General features: G+C 39.5%; 1 protein-coding gene across 50 annotated transcripts in view; it reads left to right on the top strand.

Moving 5' to 3' along the window:
* Positions 1 to 17,519, top strand: part of MBNL1 (muscleblind like splicing regulator 1) — a 209,486-nt gene that overhangs the window by 167,531 nt on the left and 24,436 nt on the right. For all 50 annotated transcript variants that reach the window (XR_016232641.1, XR_016232640.1, XR_016232639.1 and 47 more), the window contains one exon: positions 10,424 to 10,624. Coding sequence is in view for 42 of the 50 variants with exons in the window: in XM_089331055.1 (XP_089187181.1) it covers positions 10,424 to 10,624 (201 nt within the window). In the remaining 8 variants the exon portion in view is untranslated. The remainder of the gene's footprint in view (positions 1 to 10,423; positions 10,625 to 17,519) is intronic.

Raw genomic sequence — 17,519 nt, 5'->3', positions numbered from 1 at the left:
AGACACCTCAGAGATCAGCCGGTGTGGTTGCTCAATTGTAGAGGACAGTACTAGTGCTGGCAGTGAATTCCTCACTGTGAAGTCCTGGCTGATCTCCTGACCTCATCCCTGAGTCTGATTTTCAAGGCCATTCCAAGGTCATCACATGCACAATCCTGGACAAACTACAAATGATATTTATGTTCTTTGAAAGACTTCTTTGAAATGCTAGTAACAAATGTATTGTTTAAGAAATCACTGAATCATGGACTTTGAAACCATCAGAACAATCACCCCTCTCTCTCTCTCTCTCTCTCTCTCTTTCTTTCTTTCTTTCTTTCTTTTAATTTGAAAGGCAGAGTTACAGAGAGAGAGGGAGATACTGAAAAAGATCTTCCATCTTCTGGCTCACTGTCCAAATGGCCACAACAGCTGGGGCTGAGCCAGGCCAAAGCCAAGAGCCAGCAGCTTCTTCCAGGTCTCCCATGTGGATGGCAGGGGCCCAAGTACTTGGGCCATAATCCACTGCTTTCTCCGGGCCCGTTAGCAGGGGAGCTGGATCAGAAGTAGAACAGCCAGGACTCAAACCTGCATCCATATGGAATGCTGGCTTTGCAGGTGTCGGCTTAAACTGTTATGCCACACCACCACTCACAACATTTTCTGATGCTTTTGTTAGAAAATTATCTGGTTAGACAAAATAATTATTTATTTTAAGCACATTCAGGCCTTATGTTAATTTTCCCTCCTATGACTAGATTTGAATGTGGAATCGCCCTTCTGCTAAAGGCATCCTGACATCATACTCCACAAATACACTGTATTCAGAGTGGCATTTTTGTAGTAAGTCTAGAAATCATTTAGTTATTTAATTTTAAAGAATTTGGGATTTCTGATCCAGGAAATTTGCCTTCAGAACTCGACCTGAGACTTTTCCATCCCTTCTCTAGTCAGCCCTATTTTGATGAAGACAATGACATAAAGATTTAGAAATGAATGGGACAGTCATAACCAGCTGCTTACTCGGATTTTGATGTGGGCCTACAAATAGGGATTATGACAGGCCTAGAGGAGCCAGGTGACTAATATGGAAAAGGGTTGATGTTCAAAGAGAATAGCCACTAGTACAAATGAAACAGTTTGAAGGCATGGGATTAAGTTGGACCCATCCCAGGTAGTGGCAGTATCAAAGGAGATGATACCATGAGCACATTTTTAGCATCAGGAGTACCAGGACTATCTGAGCAGAGACAAAGCTTGCAATCAAGTAGGTGACAGCATCTTCAGTTTCTTAGGTCAACTAGTTTAGCTCCTAAAGCCCCAGCTGGAGGAACAGGGAGGGGAGGGAGTCTAGCAAGGTTTAAACAAATTTGGAAACATCTCATATTGTATTTGGCTTATAGAAGAGACTGATAGTTGCCTGATGAGTGAAAGAACAAATGAAAGAATGAGTTTTCTGAATACTAGGACAGCAGGCAGAGGTTCATGATAATTTACCTGCCCCAGAGACCGAAGAAGTCATAACCAGAAACTAGAGTACAAGCCCAGATACACAGACTGAGACCTAGAGGTGCATATGAATTAGCAGTCTACAAGACACATGTTAGCAAAGGCAACCAGGACCTTGATGAGGTTGTTGTTGGCACCAAAATGTAACTACTGTTCCACCTTGTTTGTATTCTCATATTCTCTCTCTCATTTTTTTTAAAAGAATTATTTTTTTATTTAAAAGAATTAGAGAGAGAGGTCTTTTTTTTATATAAGATTTATTTTATTTATTTGAAAGACAAAGTTACAGAGAATGCTAGAGACAGAGAGAGAGAGGTCTTCCATCTGCTGGTTCACTCCCCAGATAGCCACAACAGCCGGAGCTGTACCGATCTAAAGCCAAGAGCCAGGAGCTTCTTCTGGGTCTCCTACATGGGTACAGGGGCTGAAAGACTTGGGCCATCTACTGCTATCCCAGGCCACAGGAGAGAGCTGAATCTGAAGAAGAGCAGCTGGGACCAGAACCGGTGCCCATATAGGATGCCAACGCTTCAGGCCAGGGCTTTAACCCACTGCGCCACAGCACTGGCCCCAGAGAAAGGGCTTTCATTCCACTGGTTAACTCCTCAAATGACCGCAACAGCCAGAGCTGAGCTGATTTGAAGCCAGGAGCTTGGGCCATCTTTTACTGCTTTCTGAGGCCATAAGAGAGCTGGATCAGAAGTGGAGCAACTAGAACTGGAACCAGCACCCCTGTGGGATGCTGGCATTGCAGGCTGGGGCTTTAACCTGCTGTGCCACATGCCAACCTCTCTCATATTCTCCTAAATTGTGAGAGACCAAGTCTATAAATGTGTGATCTTCAGAACATGCCATTGGGATAACTTGAGGAATTACAGAATTTATAGGATAGTTCTTATTTTTATGGACTTATTAGCTTGTCTTGAAATGCCCAATTCAAGACTCAGAAGTAGCATGTTTGAGACAAATACAGTCCTTCAGGCGCATTTACTGCACTCAGCACTTTCTGTACATTAAATTCTCACAAAGCATATAATGGAGGTAATATTATCTCATATTTAGAGATGAAGATTGCAGGGTTCAGAAGGATTAAGTTATTTGCTCGAGTTACACACCTAGGGAATCACAAGGCCAGGATTTTAACTCAGGCTGTTTAGATTCTGACATCCATGCCTATAGAAGCATAAAATGGAAGACAACATCACCAAACAGCTCTGGGTCCTTGATTTCTTTGAAGATCTCTGCCCTTCCTCAACATACAGAGAGTGGAAAGTTTAAAATATCCCAGCTACAAGGTCCTGGCAATTTTTTTCTAAGATTTATTTTATTTATTTGAAAGGACAGTTATACTCACACACACACACACACACACATCTTGATCTTCAATCCACTGGTTCACTCCCCAGCTGGCCAAAATGGTCAGGGCTGGGCTAGACCAAAGCCAGGAGCCAGAAGCCTGTGGATGCAGGGGCCCAAGCACGTGGGCCATCCATCTACTGCCCTCCCAGGCACATTAGCTAGGTGCATCAGAAGTCCCCACCGGGACTCTAACCCATATGGGATACCAGTGCTGCAGGTGGTGGCTTTACCTGCTACCCTACAATGCCAGGCCTGGTCCTGACAATCTTGCAACCTGAACATAATTATTCCCATTTCATAAGGTGTGACAATAAGTTGGTTTGTGTGTATAATTCCTAAACATTAGTATAATAAAATATGCAATGATTGCATTAATTCTATCATTTCTAAGCTCTAATAAAATTGTAAAAAGATCATTTTTCTCTTTTATCATTTTGTCTTCGAAGATAAATGAAAGATCAATAACATTAATACAAGTTTAAAAATATAAACATCTGGATTCTTTTACTAAGTGCTACATTATTATTATTACTACTACTACTAGTTGCCACATATTGTCTGACATAAAAGTTACCTAATAAGAAATTATTACACAGTCTAGACAAAGATAGACTGTATTTTATGGCTCACAATCTGGGGGTACTTGATGCATTTCTTTTCTATTCCAGGAAAATTGTCCATGTGAAATTCTGTTAGTTTGAGGTTCTCTCCATTGCCCTCACAGAACTCTGCATAAACAGTGCTGATGAATAGCTATAATAAGGCATTTCTATTAATAATGTTTGCATGTGCCTTTTTACTTGTGATCCCAAAAGTTCATGCTTTCTGATGGTAGCTGTTCTACAGGTACAAACACCTAGCCACCTCCAGGTTCATACCTCATGTACAAATAAATCTCTTTGTGTTTCATGAATTTGAAATAGCCTAGAGATAGAGAAATTCAAACTTAGGATTTAACCTAAGTCCAGCATCCCTACTGCTCCCTTCTCCACTTTGCTGCCATGTCATGTTTCAAGTATTTGTTGACAGTCACATGCAGTATGCTTTGAAGTCATCATTTGTCACACTTGCAGGAACACCTAGAATTCTTAACTTGTTTTTTAATGCTTTACTCTCCAGTTTATCAACCTAGTGGTTGATATGAGCACTTGGTCCCAGAGTGTTTCTGGTAAAATGTTTCCACATCAGTCACTGCAGGTCCTTTTTCACCTGTTCTGATATTTATACTGCCTGTTTGAATGAGGAGCCTGTGAATCCTCAAGCTGCCTGAGAACATGCCTGGAATTTTTGGAACTGGACTGTGTTTGGTTGATACCTTTCTACCAGGAGGACTAGAAATGAGTCTTCTTTATTAAAATATTAATATATTTTAGTAAAACCAGATTGAAAGATAAAGTGAGGGAAGCTTGTCCAGACACAAGTCAGTCTAGGGGTAAAGTTTATCATTGCACTTGTCTTTTATTTCAATTGTAGGTTACCTTCTGTAAAAAAAAGACTTTGTAATTTGAATTTTTTTGATAACTCTCACTAGCTTTTGGTGTTTATATTCAAAATAATTATTTACTGAAACTCATTATAGCCCTTGGTACAGGGTTATGCTTACTCAGGACATGGTTACATATGTACACCTTGATTCTGTGCTGTTAATTTAAAAAGGAATGCTTTTTTTTTACTGCTTGCAATTTCAGCCTTCACACACACAATCTAGAGAAATTTGGAAATCCACCCATATGAGAGGTCTTCAAAATGCATAAATGAAAAAGCTGTGTGTGAATTTAAAAAAAGAAAGCTTGCACCAAAATAAACTTGTCTTTCAATTCTGTTTTCATGAATTTTTTGACGTTCCCTCATATGGGTAAAGCAAATATTTGTGGAGCCCCTGAATAGGTCTGAGTTGCAGGCTCTACATAAAGTGAACCCAACAGAGGGCAGAAGACTGTCCTCTGGGAGCATATTAATGGTCCTATTCAAGTGAAAGAGATGCTCATTAAACACAGGTAGTGATAAATGTAGCATTTGAGTTACAAGTTGTGTGATTGGGTCATGAAAACTTCAGGAGGAAGAGAACTGGGGCTGGAAGGGAGCACTATGAGGAATTAAACAGGTGGGCTGGGAAGGGTTAGCATTCAGTGTGTAGAAAAAGCCAGGTTCAAAAGAAGAGAGCTACAAAGGACCAAACCTGTCTCCTTACAGACCTATTGGAGAATCACGGAGAACGGATTTCTGTGGAAGGCCACACAGTATGCAGACCTGGAATCACTCATGGGATTTTTTTTTTTTTTTTTTTTTTTTTTTTTTTTTTTTTTTTAACAGGCAGAGTGGACAGTGAGAGAGAGAGAGACAGAGAGAGAAAGGTCTTCCTTTGCCATTGGATCACCCTCCAATGGCCGCCGCTGCAGCCGGCGCACCGCGCTGATCCGATGGCAGGAGCCAGGAGCCAGGTGCTTTTCCTGGTCTCCCATGGGGTGCAGGGCCCAAGCACCTGGGCCATCCTCCACTGCACTCCCTGGCCATAGCAGAGAGCTGGCCTGGAAGAGGGGCAACCGGGACAGAATCCGGCGCCCCGACCGGGACTAGAACCCGGTGTGCCGGCGCCGCTAGGCGGAGGATTAGCCTATTGAGCCACGGCGCCGGCCCACTCATGGGATTTTAAACACTACCATTGTCTGGGTACTTTTGTCCCTAGACTCTCATAAGTGTAGAGTGGCCAAAAATGTTCATGGTTTAAAAGTCATCAGAGTGATTTTACTTGGGCACCTGGTCCATCAAAAGAGAGCCACTGTTTTCAGAACCCCTTGGACTCAGACATCTGCATCCAAATCCTAGACCTTTCATTCCTTCATTTCCAACTGCAGGCACGTGGCATGTGATTTCTTTGAGCCTCTTTCTTTATCTGTAAAATCGGATAATAATGTCTTCTTGGCAAAGCTGTAGTTTACTCATTGATTCAGGCAGGCACTTATTCAACAAATATTTATTGAGTACCTACTGTGTGCTGGGCATTGTTCTGTTTTCTGAGGATTTAACAGGGAGTTAAATAAACCGCCTCACTCCTACAAAATAAAAATATTTTAAAAAGCCCAGGGAATTTATGTTATGAGGATTAAATACAATAGAACAGGTAAAGCACACAGCACAGTGCTGGCATACAACAAATTGGAAATTGCCAGTAATCATGTTTACAGTTAACTAGGGTCATAATGTGAAACTGAATAATATTTTCATTTATAATGAAGTCTGATTACCTTAATGGAATCAGAATGTCTCATTTAAAACAAACAAAGATTAACCCATAAATAGCACCAAGATTAGTAAATGTGCGATTTGTTTTTCTCTGGTGAAGGTGTTCACTGGCAAAAGACAATCCAGCCTTCCTTATAACTTCCAGGAACAAAGATATCTGTAAATCATTGTCATGAGGATGTGGTCAGTATCAAATACACCAGTTACATGGTTACCTGCTATCCTGTGAGTACTTCAGAGAAAATAAGCTGCCACTTGATAATATCATTGAATTAATATCCTCCTTTGAGATTCTGCGAAACCCTCTGCAGGACAGCTTTTGGAACTGGCGAATTGGCAGTAGAACAGCTCAAGAGTTTTCCTAATCTGATTAGGTTACTCCAAAAGGGCTAGCAGTGACCTGCTTCCTACAAGGTGCTCTTAGAAAGCCATATAAGGAAAGTGATGTAACAAATTTATAAGAATTCAAAAGAAATGGGGGAATGTTTCTTTTTCTCTAAGTTTTTTTGAAGCTTTGGGAATCAAATTTCAAAGTACAGAGCTATTGTTATTGATTGTCTGCCTGTTCAGCAAATAGCTCTACTTATCCTGAGAGGGAACAATTTGAGATAATGCTTGCTGAATAGTTAATGTTTCAGGTTTTTAGAAGCTGCTACAGGCTTTACTTGGGGACAGGGCCCTAAAATTCTTCATATTTGAATTTCCTTTGATGAATTAAGTCAGAAAATCAATTCACACGATAACTCTTTAGAAACAATTCAGAGAAAAGATTGTTGCCAGTTAAGATCAGTATTTTATATAATAAGAGTACTATTTTATCTGTAATGTGCAACAGCTGCATTATGATCAGTGTTTGTTATTGAATGAGATCTGACAACGCTGAATTTTATTGGCCACTGGCCCTATTTTATTAAAATAAGGATAGTTTAATTCTTTCTAAATAAGTTTGTAAATTTTACCTTAAGTTTTAAGTAATTAATATAGATTGTGTACGTTAATATAGGCATTTTAATAAATAGCATTTCTTAAAAATGTACTGTCTGGAAAAATGTGTGTTAATCTCTAGCAATGGAATGCAAAGAAGACTTCTACCAACTGGCTCCTGTTCTAGCCTTTTAGTCCTCTGTACTGGATTTCCTATATTTCTTAAATATCTAATGTAGACGTAAGAGTGCTAGTCTGGCTGGATTTTCACATACTGGATCTGACAGTGTGTAACAGAGTACATGTTTAACATGAATGTTCTTAGGTAGACATGCAGGTTAAACATAGCTTCATTATACAGGTCTTCCCTTGTCCTGCTGCTGCCTCAGCAGCCAGTTCACGATGAAGCAGCATTAAATCAGCTGCTGCTCCAGGCACTGTCTTTCTGCAGAGACTGTCTGGGGGCCCAGTTTCTGACAGGTTGATTGTTAATATTTGGAGCACACAAATAGTTTCCTGTTGTCTATGAGTAGGTGCCCTTGGGCTCGGATGCAGTTAGGAATTGGAGGTATAACCTCAGGTTACTTCATTAAGCAAGAGCCATAGACCTGGAAGAACAGCTCACTGTGGCATTTAAACCAATTTGGAGGCATCATTTTTTTAAATTTAAAAATAGCAGTGTAATCTGTGGTATGTTTTTCTTCCTAAAAAATCAAAGCGTGCTTTAAATATCCTGCTTTTTGCATTCTTCTTAGTAAAAATGTATATGCTAACTGCAAAGATTTGATTCCCAAACTATGTGAGGTGAAGAGGAAAGGACGTCCCTTAGGACAGTCTGAACCTTGGCACTGTTGGCAGAGGGGGCTGGATAATGCTTTGCAGTGAGGGATTGATTGCTATGTGTCTTGTAGGACATTTAGTAGCATCTCTGGCTCTGCACTGTTGTGACAACCAAAATTGTCTAGATATTGCCAGATGTCCTCTGAAAGGCAAAATCACCCACGGTTGAGAACCATTGACCTAGGAAAAAGGGAGTACCTAAATTCCACTGTATTCCTCTGAATACAGTATGACTGAGGGACGGACTATATTCTATTTTTCCACATACTTGTGCTATAGGATTTTTGGAGTAATATATCATATCTTATATATCATACCTTATATTGCACAAAGCTTTACTCCAAAGCTCTCTTGAATTCTGCATATACTTTTAGATCATCTAAGTTCTTATTCCTCTGAGAGGGAAGATTAACTCTTTTTGAATGTTTTCATTATAAAAAAAAGTCCCATGATTCTCTTCCTTGCCTCTTTAAAAAGAAAAAACAATTTCTGTAGAAGATGACTCATTTTGTTTGTGAGTTTTTATGTTTCAGAGATAATCATTATCACACAAAGCATTGAACTTCAAGAATTGAAATACTGTTGAATTGGGAAGTTGAAAATGTAGTCTTCATAAGATGGGAAATTGTGTCCTGTTATACTTTAAAAACGGGAAAAACAGGCCAGCGCCGCAGCTCACTAGGCTAATCCTCTGCCTGCGGCGCCGGCACCCCAGGTTCTAGTCCCGGTCAGGGCGCCGGGTTCTGTCCCGGTTGCTCCTCTTCCAGTCCAGCTCTCTGCTGTAGCCCAGAAGTGCAGTGGAGGATGGCCCAAGTACTTGGGCCCTGCACGCCATGGGAGACCAGGAGAAGCACCTGGCTCCTGCCACCGGATCAGCGCGGTACGCTGGCAGCAGCGCGCTGGCCACAGCGGCCATTGGGGGGTGAACCAACAGAAAAGGAAGACCTCTCTTTCTGTCTCTCTCTCTCACTGTCCACTTTGCCTGTCAAAAAAAAAAAAAAAAGGTATTAAAAAAAATGGAAAACCAAATTGTTAAAGTAGAATTCAGATACATTTAATTCTATTCAAGAACAAATGTATTTCATAATATGCAATTTGGATATCAGCAAATAGAGGCAATCGTTATATATATCCTTTAAATCATATTTGCCAAAAATTCTGTCTTGTAGCAGTTTATTTAATGCTATCATATGTATTTACATGAACAAGCATGTAGCATGTCTTTAGAAGCATTCTGTTTCAGGCTTTACATTTCAGACTTCTCCTTGGTCAGGTGAATTCACTGTTGAGTGATAGGCTGATGGAGCATTTATAATTACTCCAGAAAAATCAGCATCAAGTCAGTATGCCAAACACTTTACTTCATATGCTCAGAAAGAATGGTGTCGGCTGGCACCATGGCTCACTAGGCTAATCCTCCGTCTGCGGTGCCGGCAGCCCAGGTTCTTGTCCCAGTTGCTCCTCTTCCAGTCCAGCTCTCTGCTGTGGGCTGGGAGTGCAGTGGAGGATGGCCCAGGTCCTTGGGCCCTGCACCTGAATGGGAGACCAGGAGGAAGAACCCGGCTCCTGGCTTCGGATCAGCGCAGTGCGCCGGCCATAGCGACCATTTGGGGGATGAACCAACAGAAGGAAGACCTTTTTCTCTCTCTCTTTCACTGTCTAATTCTGCCTGTCAAAAAAAAAAAAAAAAAAAAGAAAGAATGGTGTCATCATCACCTTTCACATACCCCATGAGATTTATTGACAGTTTCCTTTAACTGTGAAGCTCTGTTGTCCCTGGATGTTCTGATTTACTCCAGATAATAGGACACTGCAAATTATTAACAGTTGTAAACAGATCTTTCAAATGCATCTGACATAGCAGTTATTAAGTGTATTTCATAGATAAGTTTATGAATTAAATGTGGAAATTAGATAACCAAAGCTTCTTGATTGAACAGTTAATCTGCTATTCAAAGAGAAATGACAGGCCTAACACTTCAAAATTTCAGAGGAAGATTTAATGAATATTTTACCTATTATATTTTAGAACTAGGAACAGGCATTTGACCAACATTAAGTATCTGCTTGGTTTGTCCACCTTCCAGATCAGAGTGCCTGGTTTTGCTTCCAGTCCAGCTTCCTGTAATTACACACTCTGGAAGGCCACAGATAATGAATGGTTCAAGTACTTGGGTCTCTTCCACTCATTTGGGAGACCTGGATTTAGAACTCAGGGCTCTTCTCTTTTCTTGACTGAAACCCAGCTGTTTTTGGCATTTGTGGAGTAGAGCAGTGGTGGGAAGAGTCTCATTCTCTCCCTTTCTCCTTCTCTCTCTCTCTCTGCCTCTCAAATAAAATAAAATAAAATAAACTTGAAAAATGTGTTTTTTAGAAAAACATTGATTTGATAGCTATTTATTAAGTAAATATCCTAAATAAAAGTAAATAAACCCAGGATTAAAGGGAGGGAAGGAAGGAAGAATAAGTGATGGATGGATGAATGATGGATAGATACACACACATTATAAGATATCAACTTTGTCTGAGACTTGCCTGTTAAATTTTGCTTTTTATTTTGCTTTTTCAGCCAATGTTTTCAGTTGCACCAAGCTTAGCCACCAATGCATCAGCAGCCTTCAATCCCTACCTGGGACCTGTTTCCCCAAGCCTGGTTCCAGCAGAGATCTTGCCGACTGCACCAATGTTGGTTACAGGGAATCCTGGGGTCCCTGTACCTGCAGCTGCTGCAGCTGCTGCACAGAAATTAATGCGGACAGACAGACTTGAGGTAGGAATAATCAGTTGGTTTCTTTGTGCTCCATTCTAATTCTCAAAGTGTATTTTTTGTTTGTTCCCTTGGCCAAAAAGATTCTAAAAAGTCAAAGAAGAGATTTTGGTTTAGTGTTTGAAATATTTTCCTAGGGGATTGGTGTGCTGTATTTTATGAATGTCGTGTTTCACAACATCCACATGTAGAATAGCAGATGAAATTTAAACTCTAGGTTAGTCTACCTGTTACATCACTGTGCCTCAATTTCTTCATATTTAAAATAGGGATAATAACAGGACTTACCTCAGAGTTAGGAGACTGTTTGCCACATGCTGGAGGTGCTTCCTAAATGTTCTTGTTACTGTTAGTAAAGATGTGACAACTGTTAATTACTCTATACAGAATGCATGTTTCCTAAGGATGTACAATATTTTGGCTAAAAAGTTTGTGAAGTGTTTTTTTTTTTTTAAGATTTATTTATTTTACTTGAAAGTCAGAATTACACAGAGAAGAGAGGGAGAGAGAGATCTTCCATCCGCTGGTTCACTCCCCAATTGACCTCAATGGCCAGAGCTGTGCTGATCCAAATCCAGGAGCCCGGAGCTTCTTCCGGGTCTCCCACGTGGGTGCAGGGGCCCAAGGACTTGGGCCATCTTCTACTGCTTTCCCAGGCCATAGAAGAGAGCTGGATCGGAAGTGGAGTAGCCAGGACTCGAACTGGCGCCCATATGGGTGCCGGCACTACAGGCAGCAGCTTTACCCGCTACGCCACAGTGCCAGCCCCAGAAGTGTCTTATAAAAGATTATAATGGGAATTTGCATGATACTCCTAAGTCTTATAGTCATGGATGATCAGGTGCATGTGCTTCAATATTGCTACATGAAAAAAAATTCATAAATCTGCAAGCAGGCATTGTGGTGCATCAGGTTAAGCGGCTGCTTGGGGTTCCCCCATGCTTTACCTGGGTGTCTGGTTCAGGTTCCAGCTGCTCAGCTTCAGATCCAGCTTCCTGCTAATGTGCCTGGGAAGGAAGCAGATAATGACTCAAGTGCTTGGGTCCCTACAGCACACATGGTGTGGATTTTCAGGCTCCTCTCTTGCCTGGCCCAGCCCTGGCTGTTGAGAGTATTTGGAGGGTGAACCTACAGATGCAAGATGGATCTCTTTCTCCTCTCCTTCTCCCTCTCCTTCACGTTTGTGTGTGTGTCTGTTTGTCACTCCACCTTTCAAATAAATGAATAAATACATCTTATAAAAAACAAATCTTATTTTGAAGTATTTGTTCAGAATTTCTGCATGGCTGTGAATTAATGGATCAGGTAAACTATAGTTAAAGGGAAAAAGGGCAACATCACTGTACATTGAAGGTATGAACTTAGCATTGAACCCAGATAGAGAACAAAATGATCTTTTCCTCTTTTCTTTGGTTAGAATAAAGCAATACTTAGTGCTGAGAAGTTCCGCATGTATTACTTACAGAGCAAGCAGCAAAGTAAGGCTATTGTATGAACATAATTAGTGCCAATAATTTTTCCATTTGGCCAGAATTTAGTTTAAAAGAAACAATATATTTTTAATTTTTATTTATTTGAAAGGCAGAGAGAGATAGAGATTGTCCATCTGTTGGTTCACTCCCCAGATTCTGGTAACAAATGGGGCTGAGCCTAGTCAAAGCCAGGAATCTGGAACTCAGTATTTCCTGTGTGGATAGGAGGGAGCCAAGTGCTTGAGTCTGACCTATTGCTTTTCAGGGTATATAATCATCAGGAAGCAAGAATTGGAAGCAGAGCTGGGACTCGAACCTAGGCCCTCTATTATAGATCCAGAGGTCCTAAGCAACATTTTAACTGCTGCATTAAAACTTGCCCCACAACTTCTCAGTAACCTTTTTGGCATGCACTACAGAAGATCTCATGTTTTATATTAGCATATTTTCAGCTGTGTAACATCACAGATTTATTCCTCAAAGTAATCTTATGGAGACTAATTAACTCCATTTTATGGGAAAATCAGTTGAGGTAAAGAGATGTGGAATAACTTGTTCCTGCTAGAGAGGTACAGCTGGACTTTGGGATGGTTTGTCATTACACAATTGAACTTGCTCATTAACTAACTGATGCTGTCTACAGAGGAATTAGGAAGAAATTTAACAAATCTAAGATATTTTAAATTATTGGATGCCCAGCATGTGAAGCAGTTTTATTTCCCTTGACCTTTCCAAAGCAAACCCTGGGTTCCTAATGCATTATTGTTGATTGATTAATGGGATCCAAATAGGCAGTCTGAGATGAACTTTAAAGGATTAATTATTAATTGGAGATGATATTCAAAAAACAAAGAATGGAGACTTTAAAAGGCTGAGCTAAGTGTTCAGAACTCTTCTAGACTAATCCTTCCACAGTGTTAGGTAGTCTGTCATTAGGTATGTTTTATAATGTTTAATTGAAATGAAGGCTTTGTAGTTTGCTTGTGCTTCTGTTATTTGTGAAGCACAACCTCATATATTGTATCCGTTTTCTTTTACTGTGCTCAGAGTGAATGGCTGCCACCACAACAGCTGTGTCCCTTTAACCCAAATTCCACTTATCTAAATGTGTGATGATAGTGCAGTTTCCTTTCTTATGCTTGTTAACAGGATCTGATCCAATGCCACAATATCAACCTGTTCAGAAACTGCAGCATGGCACTGAGAGGTGCATCTTCTTTATTTTTTAAAATTTTTTTAAAGATTTATTTATTTACTTGAAAGTCAGAGTTACACAGAGAAGGAGAGGCAGAGAGAGAGAGGGAGAAAGGGGAGGTGAGAGAGGTCTTCCATCCACTGGTTCACTCCCCAGCTTGCCGCAATGGCTGGAGCTGCGCCAATCCAAAGCAGGAGCCAGGAGAGTCTTCTGGGTCTCTCATGCAGGTGCCATCATCTACTACTTTCCCAGGCCATAGCAGAGAGCTGAATCAGAAGTGGAGCAGCCGGGACTCGAACTGGTGCCCATATGGGATGCTAGCACTGCAGGCAGTGGCTTTACCTGCTACACAGGTGCATCTTCTTTGTGTTTCTGATTTGACACAGTCCTAGCTCCAGTTTTCCTTGCATGCTAATTGCACCACATATTGAAGTCTAAAGACCTGGCAGTGATGCAGACACTTATTTACTAATTGGCCACATGTTTGCTTAGTTGAAGTTGGAATACATGTTTTTTTTTTTCCTCTTGGAATTCTGAAGTACATTTTAAAATTTTTAGTTTCTTTTAAGGTGAGAGTTTCTAAATCAGTTAAAATATTGGCCAATTCTGGTTGCTGCTTCTTAATCTCTTTTTTACTGAAACTTGTTAGACAATAAATTTAAAATACAATCGATTGTGAGTCTTCGGATTCTTTTTAATTGCTTAGAAGAAATGACATATTTAAAGCACCCAATATGATACTACTAAAAATATTAATAGGAAAACAGGAATGCAAGGATTAGCGCTTAGGATGTTGTTAATTAGGTAAGTAAGCTTGGATCAGGATTCTCATATTCTGGGCTTCCTATTCCTCATATACAAAATTAGAAGGTTGCATTAGATAATCCCTAAGGTCACCTTTAGTAGAACACTTTAGAGACACATCATTTTCCTGCTTTTAATACCAGGCACAAGCTATTGAAAGATTAATTTTATAAATTACATATATAAAAATATGTGTGTCATATATACAAGTCTATCAAAAAGCTCATGAAAAACACATTCATGAAAAAACCAAATATGAATTTAAGAAATTTTTTGCACTAGAATATGCGTTTTTCCTTTTTTCCACAAAGTCTTTGAAGTACTCTTGTAGTGTATCTGTATATATAAATATATCACATACACATAATGTTCATACTGTCTTTTCTATGTTGGGTACCTTTTTAACGACTTTGTAGCCATATGCTTACTAAATGCCAAAATTCAGACTTCATGGCTATCTCTGCAGAGGAGCAATTCTTCTAAATGTTATTTTAAAGAATCATTAAAACCTGTGCATCCTGGGAAAGATTGAACTTGAGTGATACCACTGCTTCATTATGAAAAATTGGTAATTAGGGAAATCATTGATTTATTTTCAAGTTGCACAGCAGTTTTTTTATGATACCAAAAGGATCCAAGAATCCTTTCATTCTCTCATGTACCTAGCAGTGTCCAATGGAGAGCTGTTGAACATCATCCAGGTAAAAGGCTTTGTGAGGAATACCTTTGAATCCTTTTTACTTTTGCTTATCAATCACAAGAAAATGTCTGCATGAGAATAGCCCTAAATTCATAACTAATGCCCAGTAATGTGTTAAATGAATGAGTAAATGTGTTAATGAAAGTTATTCAGTTAATCACAGAAAGACAATATAGTATTTTCCTATTTAAGGCTTGGATTGGTAATCCAACAAAGGTGATAAAACATGAAAAATTTTAACTTGAGGAAAATGTAAGTTAAAAAATTTTAATTTGAGGAAAAAAAAAAAGGATATTTTCCTTGAGAATATGCTTCTGCCATTCTACCATTAATTTTATCATCCAAGTTAAAATTAAAATTTCACTATTTTTATAGTAATTTAGAAAGGGTAATACAAGGAACTGTGGAGTTGAACATTTTGACATTGAAGAATTTGATTCAAACTTACCTGTCTTAATGAATGTGCACATTCTTTTTTAGGAAGGAAATACATGAAAACCTGGAAGTAGATTTAATGGTTCTAATATTAGTTACTCCATGTAGTCAGATTTGATTTTTTGTAGACTTATAAATGATTTTATAGATTTATAGATTTTTTAATAGATTGAGTGGAAAATTCATAGATAAATAGAATTAGAAGAAGAATATAAACATTACATAGAAATATGCTGGTATTCTCTTGCCTCAGCAATAATGATAGGGTCTGCTTCTTAGATTTCACAGAAAACTCCCATTTGATGTGAACAAAATTCGTATGAAGTGGCTATAGTAGGTGTATTTTTCTTCACTATTTTAAGAGGGAAAATAGATTAAATTTTCACAACTATTGGAAAATTGAACTGAAACCAGAAATCACCTCATCAGATATTTGTCTTAGGAATTTCATTGTACAATAAATTGGGTATGACCATCTCTCTTAGTCAACAGAATTTTAAAATGTGGAGATTTTAAATTGAAAATACAGATTTCTTTGCATTAAATTTTAAACCTGTGACCCACAGTGCTTTGGATACTTTGATAACATTGTTGGTTTTTCTCTATTAAATTTTTAAAACATTCTGTTAGCTTAAGCTCAATACAATGATTTCCAATGTGCTCACTGTTGAATGGCATGCATGTATATGTCTTTGAATACATTTCTTAATATTTATCATTAAGTTTTATCATTACTACTACTACTACTACTACTACTACTACTAGTTGAGAAGAGACAGACACATAAACAGATGGAAATCTCACCCATTGGTTCATTCTCCAAATGCCTGCAATAGCCGGGATTGGGCCAGGTAAAACTGAAAGCCAGATCTCAACTGAGTTCTGAGTGGCAGGGGCCCAATTACTTGAGCCATCAGACCTGCTGCCCCTCAGGGTATGCATGAACAGCAAGATGGAACCTGAACTCAAACCCAGGCACTCCATTATGGGATGCAGGTGTTCAAATGTTTTATTTTATTTTATTTGTTAGATTTTATTTATTTATTTGAGAGGTGGAGTTACAGACAGAGAGAGAGAGAGAGAGAAAGGTCTTCCTTCCATTGGCTCACTCCCTAAATGGCTGCAACGGCCGGAACTGCGCTGATCCGAAGCCAGGAGCCAGGTGCTTCTTCTAGGTCTCCCATGTGGGTGCAGGGGCCCAAGGACTGGGGCCATCTTATACTGCTTTCCCAGGCCACAGCAGAGAGCTGGATTAGAAGAGGAGCAGCCAGGACTAGAACCGACGCCCATATGGGATGTCGGCGCTGCAAGTGGAGCATTAACCAGTGCCACAGCGCCAGCCCCTCAAATGTTTGTTAACCACTGGACCAGTACCTACCCTGGTTATTAGTTTTTTGTTTTGTTTTGTTTTGTTTTTGTTTTTGTTTTTGTTTTTGTTTTAGAGAGTTATTTATTTGAAAATCAGAGTTACATAGAAAAGGAGAGGCAGAAAGAGAGAGAAATCTCCCATCTGCTGGTTCACTCCCCAATTAACCGCAACAGCCAGAGGTGCGCCAATCCAAAGCTAGGAGCAAGAAGCCTCTTTGGGTCTCCCATGCAAGTGCAGGGGCCCAAGGACTTGGGCCATCCTCTGCTGCTTTCCCAGGCCATAGCAGAGAGCTGGATTGGAAGAGGAGCAGCCAGGACTAGAACTGGCGCTCATATGATCTGCCAGCACTGCAGGCAGCTGTTATACCTGCTATGCCACAGTGATGGCCCCTAGTTCATTAGGTTTTAAGTTGATTTCCCAAAATCCTAAGATAAGATAGACTCAGTCCTCATTGCTGTAATTAGTGCTCCATGCCTATTGTTAGATGTTACACTACAAAATTGGCTAGTTAATTGTACAAATATGGTAAACACAAAACCTTCTATTTTAAAGAGCTTTCTCCTTGAAGAACACACATATGATTCTTCAACTTTTAATAAATCCAAGCATTGACATTAATTTTCTTAGAATCCCAATGTGTTAACTACAGAGTTGCTTACTTTAATAATATATATAAAACCTAGTATTAAAATTGAGATCAAGTAACAGAACTATTTATTTTAGCCAGATTCATATTGTGTATTATAAGCTGCCATATTCAATATTCACAACCATTTAAAATAGATATTAATAATATTTTCTTTTTCTTAGTTTTAAAAAATATTTGTTTACTTGAGAGGCAGAGTTAGAAAGAGACACAGAAAGAAGTCTTCCATCCCCTATTACAGAGTGAGAGACAGAGAGAGAGGTCTTCCATCCGCTAT

Source organism: Oryctolagus cuniculus, chromosome 4 (assembly GCF_051225735.1).
Source record: "Oryctolagus cuniculus isolate XC-2025 breed Fujian yellow rabbit chromosome 4, ASM5122573v1, whole genome shotgun sequence".
NCBI classification, from domain to species: domain Eukaryota; kingdom Metazoa; phylum Chordata; class Mammalia; order Lagomorpha; family Leporidae; genus Oryctolagus; species Oryctolagus cuniculus.
The sequence above is the reverse complement of the archived record's forward strand: the minus strand, read 5'-3'. Positions and strand labels throughout refer to the sequence as shown.